We start from the raw sequence: 27087 nt of genomic DNA, 5'->3' as shown, positions 1-27087 counted from the left end.
CCTACAAACCACTTGTCCACGGCAAATCTCCTGAATGTACTGTTTAAATCCATACTGATATTCTGCTGCCATAAACGCCACTCAACATACAATAGTGCATTCAGACTGAAATCCTCTTGTATTGCACCTACCTAGCAGTGGCTAAAAGCAGATGCCCACACGTAATTAAAGAACAGAGCAAGAACATGATGACATTTCCTCAAATACTTCCCTAGCCTGTCACATCTTTCAAGATACTACTGCTGTATATCAATACAGACATACAAGTACAGGTAGCCCCAAATCCAGTAAGTGCTGTTACATAAATAACAAAAAAGGCTGCAGAATGTATGAATGACAAGAACAGAAGAACCGATCTATGGTTAGAGTGAAACTATCAATTACAACTGCTTTCCGTGTAGGCTGAGAACTATTTCTGTTTGTTAAACATCCGAATGTATGTATCTGGAATCAAAGATTTAGACATTCTGGAGCTGCAGTTTCTTCAAATCAAGATTACACCCTGCAGAACATCCCAGAGTATCCCCTTCATCTTAGCATTCCTATATATTACTGTCCCAGGAATTCCAGTGCACAGCCAATGGAAAGGAAAAAAAAAAAAAGCTGCAAGAGACACTCTCAACAAAACTCACCAACATCCTACACCAAACTCCCTTCCATCTGGTGCTGCATAGCAAAAACAAGCTCCTGCTGTTTCCAGTGTATGATACCTACGAGCCCTGACTGAGAAGTGACAGGATGCCATAACCAGGGTAGTGCCACCTTTAACATGACCAAGAAAACAAGTTCCATGACACTGAACTTTGTACTTGCTAGTTTGTATTACATGATAGCATCCTCCCAGCATTTATTTTCATGGTTCCAGTGCAAAGCTGGTCATTGTGAAAAACTTTTGATACTTGTCTTGAATAAGTCTTCCTTATTGTTTTCTTCGGGGAACGTGGCTGAATGGGCCTCAGCTGTCCATGTTTGGAAACCTGTATACCACGACCAGTCTTGCTTACCCCAGCACACATGCAAGTAAATGAAAGATCTGGATTTCATTCTACAACTTATGTTTTTAAGCTCTTCTTCTCTCTCCCACACTGCAGACAGTGCACCCTAGAACTCCAGTGCTTTCCCAGCTGTTGAAGGGATCTCTTTACCTCCACTGGCACTCTTGTCCCCACACGCTGAGCTACATGCACACAGAGCTCTGCAATACAATCTTCTTTCTCCAGGAAAACAGGAGAATACAAAGGCTGTCCATTTCTCTTTGGCAGAGATGATTTAACATTAAAGAGCAGGCAAGTTCTAGAAAAGCACCTGCACATAATGAGCTTTTAAACTTCATTGCAGCAGAATTCTGCAGCATCTTTAGAAAAGACAAATATTTAATTATTGAGTATGGTGTCCAAACAAGATGCCTCCAAGATGTCTTAGATCAGTGAATGACAAGGACAGGTCATCCTATGGATTGATCCCTATGGATCACTTCATGGACAGATCTCTATGGATCTCATTATAGGCATCTTCAGTACAGGCAGAAGAATTTATTTCAATGTTGTATGGCACTGGGAGCCAAAAAACTCCACTATTTGTAATATAAGCAATACCAGGAGAGGTGACATACATGTAAGTTTCCTCTATTTTCCAGTACATCTAACAGTGTATTGGTATTCAATTCTTTATTTAATCAATCTTAAGTGACTTACCTTTAAGACTTCCATCTTAAACCCGCTGTCTGATGTAGGTCCATCAGGCATCTGCAGAGCCTGAACAAAGGCCTCTGTGAACTGCTGCACCACAGGAAAAATCAGGACTTTGGCCGCACCCTGGTTATAATCAATGCAAGCACAAATGAATACTACAGAACCCCCACATCTGACAAGTAAAGCACTAGAAGCAACAGAAACTACACTTTTATGTTAGAAGACCAAAGAGGGACTCGTGCCAACTGCAGAACTCTGGGAAGTCACATTAAATACTTGTTTCAGACATCACTTTGGCTCCTTCCTCATGCTGGGAACTAAGTTCAGCTGAATCCCACCCTTCAAAACCACACAGCACAGACTGCTACAAAACCCATGCTACATCTAATCTAATCACTTCAGACTCTAAACAGAGATCCAGACAATCCAGTTGGGAGAGTCTCAGGAGCAGCACACATCCTCCTAAAGAGACATTTTCATTTGATTAGATGAATCATGCCCTGCACCCTATCACCCAGACCCCCCCAGGCTATAAAAGAAACCTGTAGTGCCTACATCACACACCAGCAATTACACTAAACCCTGTGGACAGCATTTACCTCCCTCCTGAGCCACCCTCCCCCAAACCAAACAAGCTCTTTGTCAGCTGAATATCAACAGCTGGCCTGAAGATTACCATGATGATTCTTCCTAGGAAAACGCAGCAAGTATTTTTCCAGATGTCAAAGCACTCCATAAGCAGTGCTTGGCAGAGCAACTAATACTGGACAAAAACTAATTTTATTGAGAATATTCCTCATAACTCCATAGCTAAGACAGCGAAGTTGTATGTTTAAATTAATTATGAGATATCACCTTAACAATTTATAAAAAGATTGCCTCATTTTCTTATTTTTTTTAAAGTAAAATTTCAATAAAGAAAGTTTTGTATACAATGTAAAGGACACTTTCAGCTCTCCTCCAGAATAAGACAGTGGGGATCTACTACTGTGTTTTGGGTACTGGTACCAGCTGCATGATATACTGCATAAGTAACCTTGTCAGTGCAGCACAGATAGGGTGTAATTACGAGAACTTCCCAGAAATGTGCACTGAATTTCTCCCTGTGCAAACGGAAAGGAAACAGCAGATACAGCTACTCAGCAATGACCAGCCACTAGACTGAGAGTCACCCTTTCCTATTCTCACACCCCCAAAAGTTAAAAAGAACAATTTATTGTCTGGGGAGTTCTGGGAAATCCACTTGTCAAAGGCCATATAAAATGCACATGTGCTCAGAGCCAGACAGGAGACTCATGTATAAAGCTGCTTAACTGAAATATGTTTTTTTCTTAACAGTTACTTTTCTAAAATTTGATTTGTTTTGTTTTCCACTACCCCTTTAGGAACAAAAGGCTAACATGCATGCTAAAGCAACTGATGAAGTTCCAGGACCTTGTAACCAATGCCTTGCCCAAGGGCCAGAAAACTGCCCATCGTAACCCAGGTGGCCACAGGGTTCACCTGAAGACCGGAAGCTATGACAGGTATTTCTAAAGAAAGGGATAATACACTATCTCCTCCCCATGCTGATTCCCCTTTCTCTGAGCTGTTACAAACACATCCGTTGACATGTCACAAGTTAAACTTAATTATGGAAACCAAGTCACAGTATTGAGGCACGCATGTGAAAGGAGGGAGTTAGCCATTTTACATGTATTAAATTACACCCTCTTCTGCATAATTACAGCTGACAGAGTACATAATTCTCCAACATTTCATTTTCATATTAACAATTATTTAGAATCTCGTTCAGTTTGAATTCAGTGTATGTTGTACTACTGCACAACTCTTGCCTTTTCCAATTCTTCCATGTTACAGATCATATGGGCACACGTGGTAAATATCTCCACTGCACGTGACCTTGTGCGAATACCATACACCTAGAAAAAAGTTTAAATAACAGATCAGGAACACAAGATGCTTTTATTTCCTTTAATTTTCTTTTAATTGCATTTCTGGTTTGCTTTAATTTGATTCTCTTATCACGGGCTTCAACATTTCTGTTGAAACATTACCTGTCATCAACTATCACATCACCAAGAAAATTCTTTAAGTCTACCTTGTACTACAGTACTGCTTAACCGTTAAATCTGGAGTTTCTCTGCTCCAAGAAACATTTCCACTAATGCCATTCAGTATCAACTTAATGCTGAAGATCATACCTCTGCCATTGTGAAAATTTTGTACATCTCTGGAAGAATAACAGGAGCAACAAGTGGCATCTGTGTGTCTGTCACTTCCCGTGTAAATTCTAGAAAACGGAAAAAGAAGGGAAAATCTTGTAAGAAAACAAATTTATAGGCACCAGCAACAATAAAATCTTTGGGAAACACTAAGTATACTGGAAACATGTTGATTCGTACTTGACTAGACCAGTGTCATCTGGCCTACCCATGGCCATCCTTGAAGGCAAGCAGAAAAATAACATGCTAAAAATTGTGAGTAACAGGAGAACACGGTGTTACAACCAAAGTTCCTTCTGAGCTATAACCTGCAGCACAGAACCTTCTTCCTCAGCTTTCATGACATCTACTGAACATACAATTCAACAATGACCGACAGGCATCATGCCCAGAAGAGAAGCAAATCCCAATTTTGTCAACTTGGAGTGAAAAGTGACAGGATACTAAGGTAAGGAAAAGCCTACACCGCTTCCTACATCAGCCTTGCCAAAGCTCTCAGATGCACATACCTGTAAGCACTCTCATGGCTCCATGCACTGCGTTCACATCTCCACTAACCAGCATCTCCATCAAGAGATTGAAAAGCTCAGGCCAGGCTTCAGGCCAGTCCCAATGGGCTATTGCTGAAACTGCATAAGCAACACTTGAGCGCACTTTGCTGATCGATTCTCTCAGCCCATTGGGTAGGAGCTCCCTAATAGCAACTTTTGCCTGTAGAGAATAATGTTATTTAGCAAAACAGATCCCCAGTCATAAAACAATGTAATAAAAAAAAAAAAATTATACCTATGACTGTATCTTGATACTGATTCAATATTGGCTTTACAAATTGAACATTCATGACACAAAAAAAGTTGCACACTATACCGTGTAATTTTTTTTTATGGAAAACTGAACAGCGTGTTTTAGCATAGCACTCTCCTCACACAGAGCACTCAGCCAAGCATACAGTAAACAGCTGGCAGCTGCAATTAGATAGGATGTAGATATCTATATGGAAGACATCCAGAGTTAGCAGAGAAGTCCCAGCTCCAGTGTAAAGGACTATGTTTGCTTACTTTGGAAGATTCTAGTGAACGAGAACTAGTCACCCAACCCTGAAGGGACAGGAAAAAAAAGCCAGCACTTCTGGGGCATAATTCATAAGATCTATTTCAAGCAATTATCTCTGGATGTGATGAATCATACCCTAGATGTGAAAGATGGTCCAGTCAACAGTCAAAGTGGCAAAGAGCTAGAATCTCTGGACATTTTAGCTGTTAGATACTCCTACTGAACAGCTTTTTAATGAAACCCAGCAGACGTTTTAACTGAAATTTGTAAAGGGAAAACAGCCTTTAAGCCCCAAGCTGAAAACCACAAGATTTAGCAGATCTCTGAAAAAGGACTGCCAAAATCAGTATTTGTAAAACTTACAAAGCAGCTTTCGTCCAGTTTTGCTCTTAAAGCAGCAGAAACATTATGGCTCAAATTTTCTTACAGAAATTACCCCCAAGCTTCAAGTCTAGTGCTGTTTTAAGCAACTGAAAGCAGATTTTCAAAGTGGTAAATGTCAGAAAACCTTAACTGAAGCCATTAATCCTCACAATACACAAGTGCACCGGCACTTTTTAAACCACCAACAAAATTAATATTCTTGATGGATAAAATGTCTCAAAGTGGACAACATGAAACTGAATCTTACCCTTTCTGTGGTCTCTGGGGGTCTAAACTTTTCTGACTGAGAACACCAGTGAGTTTCCACATACTGTTTCAAAATGACAGACGCTAGCTGTATTAGAAGAGAGGTCAAGAATCAGTAACAAATCTTGCAACCACGGCAAGCACCACCCCTGACCCGTTTGCTCAGTCTCCCGTCCCACCATGCTGCTTCTAGAGTGGCAATAGGGCTTGCCAAAAATGCAAAAAAACTTTGTGATGTGGACAAAAATAAGCTACTGCAGTAAAACAATGAACTGAGAGCCATCCATCGAGCAACGATGACCTGTGCAGCACTGATTTTCTCACCTCTAAAAAGGCACAACGTATGGGCCATATGGTAACTAAAGAAATACCAAACCAAAACTTTATTTTCAAGGAGGAAAACACCTACAGAAAAATCAGCTGCAAAGCCAAGCCACACTTCTGCTTGTTGATCTCTACCATCCACCTAATACATTGTGCCCACTCCCAGTACACTACTGTCTCAGCATCAGGTTTATTAAGTCCAAAAAGCACTATTTTCAAAAAAGGTAAGTGTATAGCATCTGAATAATGTTGAAAGTAACAGCTCTAGAGAAATGTAAAAGAAAATAGAGAAGCAGGAATAGAAAGCTACCTCCAGTTTTTCACCTGGAAACATGAGAGAATATTTAAAAAACCCAAGGAAACTACCATCAAAATTCTTTCTACTGTTGCAGGCAAACTCACCTGACGGATGGCCAGAGCTCCCTGGGGATCTACAGTCAGTTCTGCTAAATGAACACCAAATTCTGTAAGGAAAAAAAATAAAGAATAAAATGTTGGTGTCATAGCTTTTATTCCCACACAGCAAAATTCATCAAGATTTTTGGAGAAAGACATCATACCAATTGAATGACTCATATGTGGGAAGGAGAAGACAATTCCAAAGTGTAGCTATTCAAATGAATCATGAGCATTTTAATTCTCCCCTGTGCTCTCTGCACAAACTTCATTTACTTTCTCACCATCTTACTGCTTTCTCTCATGGGCAAAAAAAATTTGCAATGCAGGTTAATAAGCAAATGATTTTAAACTTCCAAAAAAATAAAATCTTACCTACAACATAGTATCATTAGTCAAGTCCCTACATAACAGATGCATAGATAAGATCCAGGATGGGGTAAGACTGTCAGCCAGAAGTCCCTTTTCAAACAATCCAGGGTTCATCCAGAGAGGGATTTGGAAACATTACTTCAGGTGTCCCAAAACACACCCTAAGAGCTCAGAATGCACCGAGCGCCTGCCCAAGCACACCCTGCCCAAGCACACTGGCACTGGGAACTGCCTGTACAACCATTCAGGCTGCGGGGTCTTCTCCAGAAAGAAATTTGTCCAGAAAAAGCAAGAGCTTCTTTTAGTTGTCAAGCAAGCTCTGTGATAAAGGCAAAATGAAAATGCTAGTACCAATTGTGTTGATGACTGAGCACAGGAAAAAAAAAAAAAAAACAAAACAGGAAGAGCAGCTGTTCTGGTACAGTAAATCCATATGTCTTGATAAACTTGCTTAAAATGGCAACTTTAAGTTCCGGGTAGCTGATAACTCTACTAAATACTTCATTTAATTTTGTTAATATGCTTAAGAAATGCATTTGTGATATTTTAGTTATAGAAACTGTGGAGCAGAAGGTACACCCTGACATCCCGCTAGCACAACCCAAGTCCCACGGACAGGTTAAACGTGCTGACAGCATCCCTGACAAAAATGTATTGAAAATTCTTCTCAAAAAGAGTTCTGCAACTTTCCTTAGCACCGTATTTGAGCGCTTCACAAATGTGGTTGTCTGAGTTCTTCCTAAAATCCACCTTACTTGTAAGAGGCTTTTCTGGGTTGGGAGATAATTGCCTCTCACTTTCCCATGCTTACACAGAACATGTCCAGTTACTTCGACCTTTCTTCACAGACTATGAATTTAAAAAAAAAAAAAAAAAAAAAAGGGAAAAAACCCCTCTTGCCCTCTTGTCTGAGCTGCAAAAGCAGAGAGCCTCATTCTGAGATGTACTTAACATAATACTCCTCTTAACTGTGGCAGTAACTCTCCTTCTAGCTGTCTGCAATATTCCAGACTTGTGTACGACATTGCATTTTAGCCACATTTTTAAAGGGTATAAATGAACAAAGAAGCCAGAATAAATGCAATGACTTCACATAGTTACAACTCACTACTATGACTCCATTTTGCAATATTTAAATCTGTTTGCATACATGCATTTGATTTTTCCTCTTCACACAGAGTACTGTGCACTTGATTTACAATATTTTGTGTCAGTGATTTTAGGCCATCTCTCCAATTTTCCAACATATTTTAAACTCTGCTCTCCAACCAGACTGCAGTGCCATTGTTGGTAAACTAGAGGTGTACTCACTACTGCAGCAACCAAGAGCTCTGTCTTAAAAGTCCCTTGGGTTTGACAACAAGCCATGGATAATGACTCTACACACAGGTTTTCAGCCAACTGTGCACCTTAAAAAAATTACAAGACTGTATGTTATTAACTGATAAATGACCATTGTGGCCAATTCATATCAGGAATCCTACTGTACTCGGATCATTCATATCCGGCACTTGCTTGTTGAAGCAATAATCCAGCTCTTCCGTCAAACAAAAATGATATGGATTTATTGAGAACAGATCCTAAAAAACTGTATTAGCTGTGTAGTATCTATTTATCCTGTTATGTTATAGACACTGGCAAGCTGTTTAATGAACTGGTCCAGGAATCTTTCCAGGGACTAAAATTACACTTTGGTTGTTGTATAGTTCACTAGCTCTTCTTTTCTCAAATACTTGGTTTATTACTGGTTTTCTCCCAGTTGGCTGGGAACTTTCTATCTTTATCAGAGGTAACTGCAGTTCAAATGCATCTCTTCATAAGTGCTCCCTTCCCTTATATTTTGTGATTTCACATATCAGAAACATCAAGTCTTCTTCCCAAGATAAAGTCTGTAAAACCAAAAGACTAGAAACTTTTAATGAAGGGCCTGGCATAGGGAACACTTCACAAACACATTGCCTCGCAGCTCTGCCTCTCCACTCCATTAGCCTCACTATTAGTGAAATCTCACTCTCCAACTCTCCTTCACAACCAAGCTCCATCTACAACATAACCTACTGGTTCTCCATCCCTAACTTTCTGGAGACATTAAGCCAGACCAAACCAAAAAAATAGTATTAAGCAAGCAAGGAGAAATAAATGAGCTGGACTTTCTAATGAATCACTGCACTTCACATCCTGTGTTGTTGAAGTGGGCCAGCACGGACTGATTCCAGCTTGGTATGTCCATACTGAGCTGGTTCAGGAGCTGCTACAGGTCTCTTTTAGTTGTCTCTGCTGGGGGCAGAGACAGGCAGCAGCAGAGAAAGAGGCTGTGGTAGCTGCCACAGCCAACCCAGGGGAATCCATGGCTCCATGGACGCTGACACCCCAAATTAAAACAACATTCACTTTGCAGAGACCAGATGTCACAACCGCAGCAGCAGCAGAAATTAAGTTCCCTTTATCCAACATCTGCCCACCCCTTGTGCATCGCAGGCTTCAGCTATGCAGGCACAGATGATGTTTTCCACAGCACTGTTTTTCAATAACATCATCATAAAGTAATTCACATTGAAATAGACCTCAGGAGGTCAGCCTGTCCAACCTCCTGCTCAAAGCAGGGTCAGCCACAAGGTCAGAGCAGTGCAGAGCAGAAAGGGTATCTGCAGACTAGGAAGAAATATCAGGCAAGTACCTAATGCTTAGCCATAGCTTTTACACACTACAAATGTGCTTCCTTGAGGACCGTCCTCAGCATCCATCATGACACTCCATGAGTACTCCAAAAGCACTCTCTTTTTTCAGCACATCTCTGAAAACTATACCTGTATTTTCCTAATTTCTCTGCAAAGGACAGAAAGATTAAGGCCAATCTTCTCCAGCATTTATGATGGCTTTAGGTATCTCGCTTGAAATCCCTTCTTCACAACTTCTCACTGCACTCAACATGTCTGCAGCATTGCACAGTGCAGATAATGGCATTTGCTGCTGTGAATAACCTTTTTTCCTAAAAGTATGGTAACGCATGTTCCAACGGGGCCATTTATTGTTTCAATTTCTCTGTTAAAGATTCAGTTCCATGTTAAAACATTACCTACTGTTAAAAAATCAACTCAATTTATCCATTCACAGGATTTCCACCCATTTCTGCCCATTATCCACTCTACTGCAATTCAAATTACAGCCAAGAGACCACCATATAACCACATATTGTGGTCATGTTTGTAAATTTTCCAGAATCCCTCCTTCCACACCATACTCTGTTTTTACAGCATAAAATCATGTATTCAGGGAGGTAGCCAGTGCAATACAGAAATTACTCTTGAAGCCATATGCGCTAAAACAGTTATGTTAGGAAGGAGCTGACCATAAGCAAAAACATGCTGAACTGGTGAAGCACAAGTGATGCTACAAGTTTCATACTATCATTGTACCAACAGTTGTTCTCCTGATACAAACGGACAGCAAACCATATCATACAAATATCATCACAGAATCAATGGAGTTTTAAAGCATCAAACTAAATGTGCTGAGCTACCTAATCCAGAAGACACAATACTTAAAGGACATTTACCAGACCTGTAAAGCCAATATTCAAATCTGAGATTATGTTCAAATCAAAGCATGGGTTGTCTCCTGCATAGGACTAGTCTCAAACAAGATGGACAAGTAAGTTTAAAGAGAGCCAGCATGCCCAGATTGACACAAGTCAATTTGCTAAGGTCAGCACCATCTTCATAGCCACCTGCATATATCAGCTTCTGGCAACAAATGACCTTGCGAAGAAGTGAGCTGAAGACACCTTTTCATACACAAGATGTCACAAGATAAGCTATGCTAAAGACAGCCTTATAAATGCTTTTTCTACCTGCAAAAAGGGCAAACAGAACCCCATAATGTAGACAGGCAAAAGAAAGGTAGTTGTCCAGCTTGGAGCCTCCATCTATCGCCATCACATTTTGGCACAAGAGCCAATAGCCCAGAGACTTAATACTGTCATCATCAAACATCGAACTTGTTATCTAACCAAGCAAGCAGGCTGCGGTATTTTTCAACCGTATAAGAAGCTGGCATTACAACTCCTTATCAGCATCATTTAGAGGAATGTGTTACAGACACTGCTCCTCTTCATCGGGTCAAAGTATGGTCTCTCCTGGTGGACATGCACCTCCTTCAGAGTGACACTGTCCCTGCTCTGACATTCCTGGTGATGGCTTGGCCTTTATACATGTTCTCCATTATAGTAAGAACTAGATGAAGAGATTATTTTTACACATTACGGAATTATCCTCAAGTCATACAAGGACAGCCAGGGCGTACACACATATACCATCAGAGGCAGTGTATGATGTTACCTGGACAGACCAGATAAAGAGCGAATAGAAACACTATCCCTGCTTTACTAGGAACAAGTCGATGGCAGAGTTGACCCAAGTTAGACGCAGGCACTGCAGCACCACTCCGCTACCCAGAGCTCTCAGTTCCCTTGCCTTCCCCCTGAGCAGTCTCAGGCATTACTCCTATTTATGTTCCACTAAAACCTAGAGACAACAAAGGTCACGAGGTGAACTTTCATCTTTCCAGAGACTGACAATAATGCACGTCCCATCCTCAAGCTGTCAGGTAGTGCCTATTCCCACACTTTCTCAGCAGACAAGAAGACTCAGAAGCAGGGAAGAGCCTAAATCACTAAGGAGATGTTTGGAAGTTGCTAAAGGGTGACACGGCAGGAAGGAACTGCCACCATGTCCCTACTCCAGAGCTAATGCCTTATATTCCTCCAGAACAGCTGTATCGAGTCGAACAGGAGATTCCTCTTGGACAGTTCAGCCTGTTTCAGAGGCTCACCTCGGACTGTGCATTTCTACCCATCCCCTTGTATAAGCACTACCCAGATCCACTTTCAACCTGCTTCAGTGAGCTCGACTGCATCCTCACAAAACACTGAACCACCTCAACCTGGCTAAGCCCTGCATGGAAGAGAGTGGGTGCTAGCACGGGCAGCACACAGCACACTGGAAGAGCTACCGGCTGTATCAGCTTAACTGTATTAAACAACCCAACCTGCAAGCAGCTCAAGACAGCAACCCTTCCCCCAACATACCCCCTCGGAAAGCCTGGCGTTAGGAACCTCCTGAAGCAGGTAGTGCATCCGATCACTGTGTTTAATGGTTCTTGATGAGTTTTTTCCTCCAGGAATGTCAAACTATTTTAAAACCATTTCTACCTCTTAACATTCCACAGCGATGAGTTCCATAGTTTGCACACTGGGGGAAACGACCTACTTCCTTCTGCTTGTTTCAGAATCATTTTCATCTGATCTTAGCTTTATGAGAAGTCACAAATAATCACTCCTCACTCACCTTCTCTATTCCTTATAGCTCTGGTAACTCTTTCCCAGGCAGAAAAGTCAATGTATTCGCTCCTTCTGAGAACAGCTTTTCCACATCTCTGTGAATGTCTCTGTGCTGCATTTTTACTGCCCTGCTTTAACTCTCCTGAAAGCAGCAAGCCCGTAATGCATGCAGCACTCAGACTGCAGAAACACGAGGAATTTATGTCGCGCTTTGTTCTCTGTTCCCTCCTTAACGGTCCATTTGGCTTTTGGAGCAGGCAGAGCAGTGAATGGGTATTTTCAGGAAGCTTTCCACACTGACAATGGGATTTCTTCTCCCAATGACAATAGTTAGAACAGCCCATTACTTTTTAAGGTATCATCTGGGCTGTCTCCTCCTCCCCCAGCATTACATTGCTGCCCAACACTGACCTACACCTACCGTTTGCACACTCAACTCACTCTTGGGAAATCATTCTGTAATTTTTGCCACCGATTCTCACTCTGGCCAGACTGAGCAGCACTATCAGCAACTTTGCCACATCACTATTCACTTCTTTCCACATCATTTACAGATGTGCTGAGCCGTCCAGCTTCATGTGGGACTCTTAATTATGTCTCTGCAGTTTGAAACATGACCAGTCACTTCTACCTCTTGTCTTCAAGCTTTTAATCGGTTATTAATTCAAAAGCTGTCTGCAGCAGTTTAGTTTCTTAAGAAGTTTCAGTAAGGAAATATTCTAAAAGCTTTCTGACAGTCCCAGGACTCCTTTAAGCAGCTCTTCTATTAAACATAGGTTGACTCTACCACAACAATGCCATGTACCCTGTTCTCCTCATACCAACTCTTGACATAATTTTAACTGTTACAGGCAGTGCAAAAACCACACCAACTCACCTCTAACAACCCCAACATTCACCCCTCCGCTCTTCACCTTAGAGCCCTCACTAAAAGCTGTCCCATGTTTAACAACTTACATTTATCAGATCCCTAAGAGATCTAAAGTGGCAAGTTTTACAGCATAATTCGTAGCACAGTAATTTAACATCTGAGTCCCTTCAAAACTTTCTGGATATCCATCCTGTAGCACTTGCTGTTTAAAGTAAACTGGTAGGTGAAACTGCTTCTACTCGTGCTTCAACTCAATGTGGATTCTCCAACATGTCTCCTGTAGATGCCCTCCAACACAGCAAGTTAAAAATCAACATCAGCACAAGAAATCCAGCTTTTCTGCAGCCCTATACTCCTTGAACATACCTTGCATATTTCAGTCACTTGGTAGCTATGAACACCTCTGAAATGCTTTCTTGTACTAGGCATGCTGGGAGCAAAATCAAAGAAGTAGCCTAGATGTGGTCTAACAAGAGCTGACTAGAGAGGGCTGATCACTGCCTCTGATCCTGTTCATACAGCCCGGGATGCAGGTGGCCTCCAGGGCACACAGCTGGCCCTGTCCAGTTCACCAGCCATCGGGATTTCCAGGCCCTTTGCCACAAAAGCTGCTCCCCAGCCAGGCAGTGCCTGACTTGCTTCCCTGTGGTGGGTTCTCCTCTCCCAGGTGCAGAACTTGGTACCTGTCCTTGCTGAATTTCAGGAGGTTCCTCTTGGTCCGTTCCTGCTGTGCTCTGTGGACAGCAGCCCTGCCCTCAGGGATACCAACTGCCTCCCCTCTAGTTTGGTGTCACCTGCAAACTGCGTAAGAGGTACTGTGTAGCCTCTTTCATGTCATAGGTACAGGTCCTGCAGTAGACCTGTGCAGTTCTGGGATTGCAACTGCAGAGGAGTATTGGGTGTCTTTAGGATATTTGTAAAACAGTGAAAAAACAGAAGTGCAGATGACTCTACCCTTAACATTATCCACCAAATATAATTCTGTTGCATTCCTGGGTTCTCAGAGGGACCTTAGGGACATTCATCACCTGGAGCTGTACTCTCTTCTGGAAATCTGTCACTCAAACCATTACACAAACTTGATTTCATTTCTTGTAGTAAGATTCAGACTGTTTGGGGAAAAGAACATTGCCACTGACTGTAGCAGCTTTGCAAGGCAAAGGGTCTATGGGTCAATGAACTTCACAGCACCTCCAGACTCATACTACTGAAATGCCATTGAATCACTCATTAAAATCTCTAATAGCTAAGGTGGCAACACACAGATTTCCCCATAATGCATCAAGGAAGACTTAACCTGAGAGCACTACAAGCACAAGTTAAGGGACTTCACAATAAGAAACAGTTTATCAAACAATCTTCCTTCCTTTCATCGTCCCAGTCTCATTCCCAGAGTAATCACAACACTATTCTTGACCCAGTCACACCCTTACACCTTCCTTTTCTTTACCACAAACTTCTTCAATAACATTTCCGAGCTTAAAGTTCAGGAGCAGAAAGACTTTAAAACACTTCACAAAACACTTTCAGAATGACACGGTCAGACAAATGTAAGGCAAAATTTCCAGGAGGGTCAACGAACAACCAGCCCATCAAGCTGCCAGGCCACAGGCACAACCTCGGGCCAAAGGCTGCAGTCTCCAGCACTCTGCTCCCATCCCAGAATACCTGCAAATCTTCCAGTGGTTTCTACAGATAAATAAACTGTTACCATCAATAGGTTTTTAAGTGTAGCCTCCACCCAGGAAAAGCAGCAAGTGCATGAAATAGCTTAGTGAGACCATAAAAAGGCCAAATGAGTAATGGAATAATGAGAGACACTGTTTGAATTTAGGGTGCTTGCTCTTTCAAGCTCTGTTTTCTTCAAAGTCGTAAGCTGGTTAGCATCCAGCTTCAGTGTCTTCCATGCCCTTCGCTTTCCACAACAGACAATGGAGCGCTGGCGTAAGAGTTTCACGCAAGACGAGGGTACAGCTACGTCCTGGCCACACTCAGCCTAACCCACGCCACACACAGGTGACGATCCGCGGGATACGGGCACGCACAGGGGCCCACCCGCCCCGAGGTGGAGGATCGCCGCGGGACAGGGCCTGCGGACACACGTGCAGCTGGAAGCCTCTCCGTGACCATCACAGGAGCAGCCCTGGGGACTCCGGCTCGGGTGGAAAGAGGCGCCCAAAGCAACAGGCCTGCTGCTTCGCCATACCACCTCCCCCTCGGGGTCCCCCCTCTCGTGAGCCCCGCCGTCGCACAGCCCTCACACTACGACACGCGGTCCCACGGCTCCTCCCCACGCTGCCCACGGGCAGGCACCCCTCTCCTGCCCCGCTGGCGAGAGCGGCGCCTTGAGGAAGCCCAGCGGCGCTGCAGGCCGGAGACAGCCCCAGCGAAGTTCCACCGGCGAACCCGCCGCGGAGCTCCCGAGGCGGGGCAGGGGCAGCTCCAGGGAAGCCGGGCACACACCGGCAGCCGGTACCAAAGCCGCCGCATGCTTCCCGCCGGCCCGGGCGCCGCAGATGGAAGTTTTGGCCGAGGCCAGTGCGAGGACACGGGCCGCCAGTACCAGGGGAAGGCTCAGGGAAGGCGGCGGCGGCCTCTCCCTGTGCGGACACAGCCGCGCCCCCCCCCCCGCCCTGAGCCCGGCCCTCACTCACCCTCCGTCACCTCCAGCACCTTCACCTGCTCCTCGGCGGCGGCGCGCACCGCCTGCACCGGGCACAGGATCCCCGTCAGCGTCTCCACCAGCGCCTCCTTCAGCCCCTGCGCCACCGGCCCCTGTCCCGGCCCCGGTCCCTGCCCGCCGCCGCCGCCGCCGCCGCCGCCCGCCCCCGCGCCCGCCATCGCCGCCCCCCCCCCCCCCCCACCGGGCTCCGCCGCCGCCGCCGCGCGCGCCAAACGCACGGCACGGCACGGCACGCACGCGCGCGCGCGACGCCGAGAGCCCCGCCCCGCCGAGGGGCCGGCGGGTGGCCGCTCACCGCCCAGATCGCCCCCTGGCGGCGCGGCGGGATGATGCGGGCGGGGTTGGCGAGGGGGAGGTCGGGAATGGCGGTAGCGGCGCCCGCGGCCGCGGCACCAGAGCGCCCAGCGGGAGCCCGGGCGGTGCCGCCGCGCCAAGTCGGGGCCCGGCGCACCCCGGAACAGGAGCCCGAGAGGCCACTTTGCGCCCCCTCAGCCCCGTGGAGTTGTGTCATGGCGGAAGTCGGGGTCGGGCGGAACCCGAGAGCAGCGTTTAGCCCTCAGGCCGCCTCTTGCCGCCCACAGCGGTGGCGAGCTCCCACCAGGAGCCCCGAGGCCCCCGCAGGAGCTGCATGAAGCCGTTCAGGGTGTGTGCGTCTGTGCTGAAGGGCCGCATGCGGCCAAATCTGATTCTTTTTCGAGGGTGTGAGGGTCACCCTGGGGCATGAGATTTCCTTGAGAAGGAGTCGAGACGGCGGCGCACAAAGAGGATGAGTCCTTCCCGCCCTGGTTCTGTGCAGAAGCCGTGAGGGGACAGGTGGTGGCACGGCTTCGAGGCAGCACCTTGACAGGACTGCGGTGGCCGTCTGGGAGCAGCAGGAGCACGAGGAACTGGCCGATCCCGCCGGCAGCTTTGCCCTCGGCCCCAGCGCGGGCAGCCTGGCTGCAGCTGCGGAGGAGCCACAAAGTCAGTTAAGCCTCAGGTTCTTGATGTAGGTTTGAATAGTGCTGTACATGGTGGTCAGGGGAAGCAAAAGAAAGTGGGCTCCTGTCACTCTTGAGTCAGGAACAAGGCAGCTGTAGATGGTCTCAAGCTGTGAGTGAAACAAGAGCCACGCAGCACTTTGCAGGGAAGCAAAGTACTGCTCTGTTTCCGTCTCTGTTTTCTACAACTGTTTATTTAGGAAGTATAAGGAATTTTACAAATCATTACAAGTACCAAGAAGCAGTATTAACACTTACAAAATGGGCTTCTTACATGAGGGAGGGTGATGGGAGTTGCATTTTGTCACGGTGCTAGCAGGTCTGAGTAAGTAGGTCCCACACGCTTTGGAGCATGGTTCTCCTTGGGATTTTTCTGAACCGAGTGGCTACTCTGTCATTAACACCTCTGCAGCGAGACCCCCAGAAGTACAACAGTGATTTGTATATAAACACAGTCCAGTGCCAGGGGTGAGCCTGGGAAGCACAACAGAGACACCATGGTCATGTTAAACAATCCTCATGCTGCCACTTCTTACTCTCTCCTTACAGTTCCCTTGAGCCTGGGAGGGCTTCTCTTTCCAGAGAAAGCCTGTAGTTATTCTGGTCACCATGAGGGATGTTTTCCTTGCCCACAACACTTTCTGCTTGAAAACTACTTAGGGGTTATCAAGTAATTACCTGGTAATAGATGTGCTACCACTAGGAGTATTTGGTTTTCAGTCTTGTCCTGGTGCTATTTAATAATTAAGCATACCTCATTACTTGTGCACCTGTCTTGTTCCCCTCCTAAAGCCATCCTTCCCCCATCCACCTGTTGTTCTTTTTGTGTATTTTGTTGTATTCTGAGCCTGCTTTGCCAACCTCCTCCAAGCTGGAGACCATTCCTCTAGGATAACATGTCCAGTCACATTCTCGCCCACCAATATATTTTTAAATGTTCTTGTCAAGAGCGATGCAAGCAAATGCTTCTACAAATCATGCATGTAACTTTTGCAACCTGAGTTCAAGATTTTCTCTACAAGTAGAGCAACTCAAGATGCTTCAGAAACACAAGACTGGGTTCAGCTCCCTACAGCCACAGTTTGGAGGCGACTGTCCCACCACACGCCAGCAGGCATCCCACTGCCCCACAGCTGCCCGGTCCCTGCCTCGCTCCAGCCCTCGCCTTGCGGCAGCACAAGAGCTGCAGAGACAAACCACTCCCTGGCCAGGAGCCCCGCTCAGTCAGCACCGGGCCACGGCCCCTGCCGGAGAGGGAGCTCCTTTCAGCACAGCCCTCATGCCCTGCCCAGGCAGTGACAGCTCTTTGGAAGGTGACTTCCCATCTGAAACAGGAAGGCAGTGGAGGTGGCATGAGCTGCTCTCCAGAAGCTTCTCTGTGCTCACACTAGATGCTGTGCAGGCAGCTGCAGTTAGGTGAAATCAATCCACTATGACACTTCATTATAATAACGTCCACACACACCATGAAGTGAGATTTTCTTCTGCAAAGGTTGGGGTGATGGACCCCATCTTTCCCCCTAAACTGAACAGTGCCAGGGCCTGGGCTCAGTCCATGGCCAGCATTCCCCACATCCCGTGCCAAGTCCTGCTCTCCTGGCAGTGGCAGGCAGGCTCGGGACAACAGAAGTCATTCCTAATCAGCAGCCTGGGCACAACCAATTTAAGTCGGTATTTTTGTGGGGAGAGGGGAGAAGAGCAGCTTTCAGGCACGCTGCTCACACCCCGAGGCAGAGGCTGGGCCTTGGCACTTCACAACATGGCCAAGGTGTGCACCCCCTTCCCCCTGCGCTGCCCCGGCCATTGCAAGCACCAGTGAGAGTTCTCAAGGGAAGTAAAGATTATTTTTCTCTCTTGTTCTCCCCAATCCAAAATGCTGCTTCTGGTTGAGGAACAAATACATATTTATACAGGGTGTAAGTTCTGCTAGCCCAGGGTCATCTGCTCACATTTGCAGTGACAAAGTATTTTGACTTAGTGGAAAACAAGTAAATTCCCACTGCACCAAAATCAGTGGGACAGGCCCAGGACTATCACACCAAACCTTCCACTGACACCCTGTGCTGGCTGGCTAACATCAGATCTGACATGCAGAAAATGAGGCAGTTTAGGGAGAGGAGGGGTATCCCAGAGCAATGCTTGTTTAGCCCATAATACTTCTTTTTACTCAAGTGACCATACAACTGCTCTGGATACTCCCACTTGCCCTTCTATATTTGTAGAAATTACATTTATTTGAATCTTCCAGGCTTTTCTCAGGTTTGAGTTCTCAGCTGTTTTGTACATTACATGGTCTCTTCACATGTTTTCTGCATAGATGCTTCCTGCAAAGCCAGCAAACTTGGAGCTCCTTTTAAATGTCATATATTTTGCCTCAAAGCCAAATGGGTTCTAACATTCATGTTTTCTTTTGACGTGCTTTAGGGAAGAAAGTTCACTCACCACAAAAAGATTATATTCTTAGCGTGAAAAGATATTTTATGATGAACTTGTTTCCTCCCGTGATGTTTCAACTCATGGGCAAGGCACACAAGACCTTGAGCTCCTCCACGGACCTGTGCCAAGGAAGACCCCACAGAAGGATGTGCAGCTGACATGGGACTGCTGTAACCAGCAAAAATCCTCCCAGAAAAATCGGGGCCTGCACAAGGAACAGGCACAGCATCAGCCTGAATTACAAGGCATTAGCCAAGGACATTACATGTTATATGCCTGACCTGTCCCCCACTCAGTTAAAATTTATCTCTAGGCAGCAACAAGAACATGAAACTCCAAAACCCCAACAGAGACCAAAGCAGCCCAAACACTTGACAAATACTCTCCAACATTGGTTTTGTACTCAACAAACCCTGGATGATGGAGATACTCTTCAAGTGAGTTACGTGTTCTGTAGACAGGGACCTACTGGTTTTACTACTTTTTATAAAATATTTATACATTTTTAGATGCCCAGCTCACAGAGATTTCAGGAGGCAAGCACACGCACACATAAAATCCGGCCCGGTATTGTGACTGAACAGCCAGGTATCTTTAAAAACATTACTGTAAGTAGTAGGATTAACAAACATTTCAGAACTTGAAAGACCAAAGTACCCTCATGAAACTGCACCTATTTTAGTTTAGAGTATGTCACTATTTCTTTTCAACCACCTTTCAGCAAACCTTCCTCTCACAGAACTTGGAATTTTGCACCCAGCAGCATATGACATCACCAAACACAGTTTTCTTTTTTTCATAAAGTATTTGTTCCTTCTACCTACGATCTTTTTACTGGAATCCACTGATACCATTTTTGTCTGCCTCAAATAGAAGCTGAGCGTTGAACCTGCAATACTATTAATCTAGTGTGATTGCTTTATCTCTTCTTCCAGACATAGCTTTTATTTTTACTGATACTCTTCTTGGTGTGGGGCAGTTGCCTTCAGAGACTGACATGTTTACATCCTACAGGAGAACTCTCAGTACGTGGCTTGTTCCCTTCTGCAAAAAGGCTAAATTTTTCAAGGCTGTACATCAACCCTTCTCTTGGAAAAGCACATTTGTTTCTAGACTCACAGAAGAATCATCTCAGCTCCTTAATGTTGCTTCCAGCTAGGCCGCTGCCTGTGTGTGTATTATAGAGACCTTCACTTTCTAAATCCTGTGTGACACGTGTAGTCATGTCCTACAGACACATCTCCTAATGCAAATACAGCAGCAGAAACACTCATCATTGCCCTTCTCTTTGTTGATCTGTTGTCTGCCCCGGTAGGGATCTGGCCTACAGCTGAAGTCCTTTGCTGTAACTCCCTTTTCCCTGAAGTGCGCTAATGCTTAAATGGTCCTCCAGCATCAGTCAGCTTAACACAAAATAGGCCTGTGTCAAGCTGTAAAATTAACAGTGTTTGTTATTGCCTTGTTTCCTTGAATATAGATGTATTTATTCAGTATTAGACACCCCTCCATCCTGTCCTTGGGTCAGACTAACTGCTGAAGTCCCACAATGCACAAAGACGACATTTCAGTTCAGTTTTTCCCCTCTCGGTGCCATTTAACATGTGAACATGCGGCTCCACAGCTGTAAAGGGAGCATTCCCTCCTCCAAACCAATCATTTGTATACCCAAATTTCAGCTGTGTAATATTAGGGACTGATGTATTATCCCTAAGAAATGAGAACCTTTTCTATATCTGGAACTAAGTTACTAATTTTAATCCCTTAATAGCATCCCTTCCCTGTCTTCTCACCCCAAAGAAGAGAGGTCAGCATAGACCATCACCCAGAAGGTGCTGGGGAAGGGAAGGACTGGAATACTTTATTGTTCAAGACAAAAAGTTTCTACCAAATCCTTGGCATGCTCTTTTCTCCACTTTGTTTCACACATTTTTGTCTTTGCTGGTGGCCAGGCAGGCTGACCACTGATCACACCAACAGTGCCATTCCAGCAGCGGTTTCTGCCTGTGGAAATTAAATGCTGTTTATGCACTGAGTGTGAGTAGAGAAAACAGATTAAGAGTGTGAAGAAAGCCAGCACCACTTCTGACACCTTCATTTAGCATGTGCTGACACAACTGCCTAAAATCTCTTCTGCCACTTTCAGAAGCAGCCTTCTGCAGAGACCCAAGGCTGCAGATCCACATGGGTACCCAGTCACTGCCGTGGATCAGTGATCATCGTTTCCAATCTTCCTCCAAAGCTGCCTACCTTCCACACTTGGTTCCACAGCTCTCAGCAGCTCTGGATTCAAAGCAACCCCAATGCGTGTTGGGGTCACAAAGCCTTTTAATCCTACATTTGCTTCTGAAACAGAGAGCCAGGGCCAAAGGGCTGCCCCACAGACAGCACTTCTCTCAGATGGGGGTCAGAGCGCTGGAAAGCCCAAGTCAAACAAATCAGAAACTTTGCAACCAGGTCTTGGAAATACGCACCAACACCCTCAGCACCACAGGCTTCAATTTAAGACCAGAAATACATGAAACCAAACCCTTGCCTCTCCTTCAGACCACGTATCTTTATTGGTGGTGTATGTGACCACAACCAACTCAGCTGGATGTGTATTAGTCTGTTCCTGTGCTTCTCATGTGGCAGGAGAAGGCGCACATCAAGCAGATTAAAGGTGGCGCAACAGACAATCCCAGCATCGGATGGACAGTACAGGCAGGCTTTAAGTAACGTCAGATTTTTCAGTTTCAAATCCACGGACAGGGTAGCTAATTTGATTTTTGTCCTAATATATGATTAAATGAATGTAGAGGCCATAAACTATTCTAATTAAATAAAGAATTAGGATCTGAGCAATCTAGGGAGGTTGATGTACTTGGTTGTTTCATTCTAAAAAAAAAAAAAAAAAAAAAAGAAGCAGCAGATGGGCTGGAAAGGACTTTTTTTTTTTGCTTGTTTTGGTTTACCCTCTGGAAATCTAGGACAGACAAGAAGAGGGGTGAAAGGGATGACCGATCCTAACAGACCCTGCTGCTGAGTGTGTTCTGCCCTCATCATGTTCCCTGACGAGGGCTGTGTAAGGGATGCTCACAGAAGAGTCCACCCTGAAGCAAACAACAACTCTCTTGCTTATTTAGTTTGATGTATCCACATGGGGATGAAATCTAACAGGCAGGGCCCCATGGCACAGCAGGCCCTGCCACCTCCACAGCAACCTCCAAACACCCATTCCTGAGGGCGTAATTCCAGCAGGAAATGAAATGCAAATCCTTAAGCAGACTTCTGTACCCAGGGACTGGATTCTCCATTTCTTGAAAATTTTCAAGCAAAGATGTGGTAATGTCCAAAACATCATGCACTAATTCTACTGCATACATTAATCCTGATGAGAAATTTTGTTGTCAGGACCACACGTCTTCTCTGGCCTCTACAGTCCACAAATAACAACTTTCCCTTGGCCCTCTACTGAATCGTTACGATGCAATTACGTTTAGTGTATTTCCTCTAGCACTTTTTGGTAAACAGCCATTTCTTCAATGGAAAAAAAAATAAAAGTGATACTGTGAGAGAAACTCTTGTAATGTTTTCAGCTACATCAAAACACCGTGCAAGCTCTTTCTATTTCAAATTTGTTCATCTGCCCCCTTTAAAAAGAAGTTATTACAGATCAAGCTTTTTTTCCACAGCTTGGACTGTTATCTTAGCATTGCATGAAGACTTCTTCCAACCAAACACCCACCTCCCCGCTCTCCCCCCCAAAAAAGAAAAAAAAAAACAATCACAAAATCTCATTTTGGTAATTACAGTAAATAAAAAAGACAAGTCATACTGTGGAAGCCTATACGCATTTAACTGATGTACATGTGGTCAAGGATGTCTCCCAACAACAATGCTTTTAGACAAATCATCTATGCCAGGCTGAAGAATCTCTAACAGTTAAAACTCAACATGAGACTAAAAAGCATATTCAGTGTTCAAAAAAAAACCAACCCTAAACCAAAATCCCTGGGAAATTGAATTCCTGCACAGTTCTAACTCCACACACGGATCCACCATGTCATTATCAGACACATAAGGCTCAAAGACTCTGCTCTACAGCCAGTGACTTGGCACACTTCTGCCCATGGAAAAAGGTCTAAAACCAGCAGGGAAAAAATTTATTAGCAAGTTCCTCGATGATGAACGGAGTGAATACCAATACCACCGCATTTCTGGTGATGACAGATGTTGTAAGGAGAGCGTGCTCTCTGATACAAAGATCTCCCAGACCTCCCATCTTCCAGGGCTCCCGAAGTTCTACCTTTGGCAGGCCATGGAGCCACACCACTGTCACCAGGCCATTTCTAATGGAGCAGCAGCTATATTCTGTGTCAGCAATTGCTCTCCAAAGGATTTCAGGTGTAGCCCAACATGGTGTGCCGTGCGGGTTTAATAAGCAACCACTTCTCCTCAGAGGTCTACTCTGCTCTGAGGCAGCACCGCTACGCCATCACCCACACTGCCCCTTCTCACCCCCCAGTCCAAGGTCCCTAAACAGTCTTTGACTGAATCGTAACCAGTCCAGAAATTCCCTTATTCCTCAGGTCTTTAGTGTAAATGGAAGCAGAAGCAGCTGGAAGGGATCTGCCCACGGGCAGGCAGTGCTCTGTGGACCACCAGCACGTGCTCTCCGAGCCAGCTGCAACGCGCACTGTGGGAAGGTCTCTCCTGCCGAGGCCAGCCGGGCAAGGCTGGCAGAAGGAGCACCCCCGCCTTTGCCTCCTGTGTGAATTCCCCATTCCTGCCCCTGCCAAATCACAATTTGTAGTTTCAATCCTTTATTTACCCAACCTGCAAATAATTTCCGTTTCGGAAATGCTTTACAAGACTAGAAAAAGGTTTGGTTTTGGTATGAATAACATTTTGATCTGCCTTCCCCTTCCAAACCTGAATATATGAGTAAGGTAATAAAATATCATGGCTTTTGCATTTCTTTTTTTAGAGATGGATTTCTCCTGAGTAAGAGAACCCAATGATGCAATCAATATTGATTCAGAGGGAAATGAAACTGCATTTCAAGATCTCTAAAAACACCAACATTTAATTTTATAACATAACCAGGGGTTTATTCCACAATATAAACTGCAACATTTGATACAAGCTACCCAAAAAAGGAGAAAGCCAAAATACAGCTGTGGCAATTACTTTACAGACCTTTTTTTTTTTCTCCTGTCTTCTACATCACTGGGCCATCAGTGACACTAGGATCTAACATTTGCTTTCTGTACATCAACCAATGCTAGAAGCAACACGCTGTTCAGAATTGTCATTCCAGTCACTGAAACCAGACATAGAAGTTATTGCTCAGATAAATAAATCTAGTCTACGAAAAACAAAGTGGAAAAAAACTAAAGTCTCCAAAGGGTTAACAGAGTAAACAGGGATTTCCTCAAAAGAGGATTTATTGGAAAATTCATGGTGCAGGTTTTTTTGCACCTAAACCAAGCTGAATTAAATACGCTGGTAAATCCCAGAGAGGTAATTTAATGCTATACAATAAAAGGTGCATGTTTCAAATGCCTTCCAAATTGGTGGAAACCCCTGCTAAACAGTCAGCATCTCAAACCTCAACAACCACAAACAGATCAAGGGAAAATACAAAAGTGTCAAAAATTGTTTCGAGTTCTGGAAAATGATCCCATAAGGATAGAAGTAGCACCATTTGCAATCTGGTTCTTAAACCAGCCCCTGTGGCTTTACTGGAAAACTCTGATAACCTTCTTTACTCAAGTCCTGAATGGTTTATGGGGAGTTTTACTTCCGATATTGAGAGTCCTTCCCAGTGCAGCTGATGCAGATGTAGTCCTCCTTCTCTGCCATCTCTGGAGAGATGCCCACACACACTTGGTGGAACCACTGGTTGCAGCTGCCGTCACACTGGACCCAATCCACCTAATGGAGAACAGACATACTGGTGTTCAGAGAAGGACCAAGCAAGTAGTCATTCTGGGGCTCTTAATCTATTTAAATGAGTGTGAAATGTCCCACTCTACAACTGGCTAGTGCTGGCTATTCAACTCATGCTCCCTGTTCTCTGGACTCCTGCAGTCCAGTGCCTCTGAAGCTCAGAGCAGGACATGCTTTCCTTACCCCTCCTGTTGCTTTCACACCTACAGCAAGACTGTGGATGGCAGCTTCACCATGGCCCTCCCAGGCACCTGGGGCTGTCCCTCTTATTTTCCAGTACAGATGGGCCCGTGCAGAGCTACAACGCCCCATCCACAGAAAGGCTGAGACCCCCAAAGTCTATCTACACCTGTATTTTGAGAGCAGAGATGAATACGGTGTCTGCATAGCCCCCACCTCCGTCCTCCAATCCCGTGCAGATGTTTTGCTGTCCACCTGCCTCCCCCAGGCCCAGCTGCACGGCTGCTCTTGGAGAAGGTGAGGGTGGTTACTAAATGTGTCCCAGCAGTGGCAGACGCTGTCTCTGGGTTACTAAGTGCCTCATGCTCTCTTTGCAAACAGTATTTCTGCAGCCAAACAGTTTCAGGTCATCTGAATGTCCTGACATTCAGAACCCCACAGCAGGTCTGCCCCTACTGACCTCATCTCCCTCAGGCTGGAGACAGTTCACAGCAGGGCAGATGGCATCTTCATCCTCAGAGTCCTCCTGCTCAGAGAACGACATGTCTGAGGGAAGCAAGTGGCTTTCACTGGAACGCTGCATCTCAAAGAGACGCTCCCGTTCTCTCTCCAGTTTGTTAGTGCAGAGATCCTTTGAGTGATTCAGTTTCAGTTTCTTCTTTTTGGGTGTTCTCATTTTTTTTACCCTTGCTCTCTTCTCATCACAGAAGCTCTCTCTCTCAAAACGCCGCTTTAGTTTTCTCTCCATGTAACTAATTCCATCCTTTTTTCCTCGGCAACACTCATTCTATTGGAAGGAGATTTTGGCAAAATTGTTAAGTATGCAACTAACACTCATTATCCTGTTTTTCCATACCCTGCTTTTAGGAATAGGCTTAAATAGAAGTGCAGTGTTTGACAGAATGCTGCCTTTTCAGCAAAAGCAGGATGTGTAAAGGGCACAAAGGATAGGGTCAGTCACACCCCAGTGACAGAATTTATAGGAAAAAAAAATTCTCATTCCCTGTCTCTGAGTACAGTGCTTCAGAGGCAGCTCTATCGGAAAGCCTCTTCAACACAGGACAAGAGTCAAATTAGGATAGGTGCATTTAAAATGCAGAGTGACAACAAAAAACAGATTCAAATTGCAGAAGTGCACTAGGCCACAAACTACATTGAATAGTTTAACAAATTTGTTAAGTTATCAACTTCTTGACTCCTTCTGAACAAGGAAAATGTATTTTCATGGAAGTACAGACAAACCTCTTTGTAAAGCTTACAGGTTCAGACAGAGCCTCTACTCCAATGTGACCCCAATCTCACTGCTGTTGTCAGACACTTGCCTTTTCATTTGTCAGTCCAACAGATGACCTCTGCTCTGTTTGCAAAACAGGGCTTTGCTTTGTGAATAGGATCTGGTACAGCTCCTGTATTTCAGGCAGAGAAACCTGTAGCAGCTGGGCTTCCATCATCAGCTCATCCAGCTCTGTGCTAATGACTATTATGAAAGACAGGGAGAGAGGAGAAAAGGAATTCTTCAGTGTCAGCACTGACAAGAACTGCACAGATAATGAAAATTCTTCTCTGGTAGCACATTTAAAAAAAAAAAAAAAATGACTGTGAAAGACTTTAAAATCTGCAACTGTATGAATTAACTCTTTATCTGTTCTCTCTTCACTGCTCATTTTTAACAACATGGTTAAGAAGATAAAGGCTGGCACAGAAGTTACTGCACTGTGGCTCAGTACCCTTACATGCTTGCATTTCTTGCTGGTTGGAGAATAAGCAGTTGCCATCATTCTCTGCAATTTCTCCTGCTTCTGAAGCTACAAGAACTGTGATGATCCCCTCACTATGTAACAAGTGGGTAAGATGAACAAACTGAGTGAAATCTGTAAGTGAGGCTAATAGAGGAGAGGAAGGAAAGCTGAGAGGATGAGCCTTGCAACTGAGTCCTGCTGTTCAGTGACCAGCCGCTCCTGCTATCAAGCTTCAAAA

General features: G+C 44.9%; 2 protein-coding genes across 3 annotated transcripts in view; both read right to left on the bottom strand.

The window, feature by feature from the left end:
* IPO9 (importin 9) overlaps positions 1–15741 on the bottom strand; it is a 39352-nt gene extending 23611 nt beyond the window's left edge. Inside the window, exons 1-7 of one of the 2 annotated variants that reach the window (XM_033001946.2) lie at positions 15555–15741; positions 6326–6387; positions 5601–5687; positions 4426–4627; positions 3896–3984; positions 3527–3613; positions 1695–1814 (exon numbers count right to left, since the gene is read on the bottom strand). In XM_033001946.2, the coding sequence (XP_032857837.2) occupies positions 1695–1814; positions 3527–3613; positions 3896–3984; positions 4426–4627; positions 5601–5687; positions 6326–6387; positions 15555–15741 (834 nt within the window). The remainder of the gene's footprint in view (positions 1–1694; positions 1815–3526; positions 3614–3895; positions 3985–4425; positions 4628–5600; positions 5688–6325; positions 6388–15554) is intronic. The other variant, XM_033001947.2, reaches the window with a different exon arrangement.
* An 8305-nt stretch (positions 15742–24046) lies between these two features.
* The window catches only part of KDM5B (lysine demethylase 5B), a 58378-nt gene continuing 55337 nt past the window's right edge, over positions 24047–27087 (bottom strand). The window contains exons 25-27 of the mRNA XM_042800040.1: positions 26433–26587; positions 25571–25897; positions 24047–24915 (exon numbers count right to left, since the gene is read on the bottom strand). Of these exons, the coding sequence (XP_042655974.1) occupies positions 24778–24915; positions 25571–25897; positions 26433–26587 (620 nt within the window). The 3' untranslated portion in view covers positions 24047–24777. The remainder of the gene's footprint in view (positions 24916–25570; positions 25898–26432; positions 26588–27087) is intronic.

This window comes from Tyto alba, unplaced genomic scaffold (genome assembly GCF_018691265.1).
Source record: "Tyto alba isolate M040663 unplaced genomic scaffold, T.alba_DEE_v4.0 Super-Scaffold_30, whole genome shotgun sequence".
Taxonomy (NCBI): domain Eukaryota; kingdom Metazoa; phylum Chordata; class Aves; order Strigiformes; family Tytonidae; genus Tyto; species Tyto alba.
The sequence above is the reverse complement of the archived record's forward strand: the minus strand, read 5'-3'. Positions and strand labels throughout refer to the sequence as shown.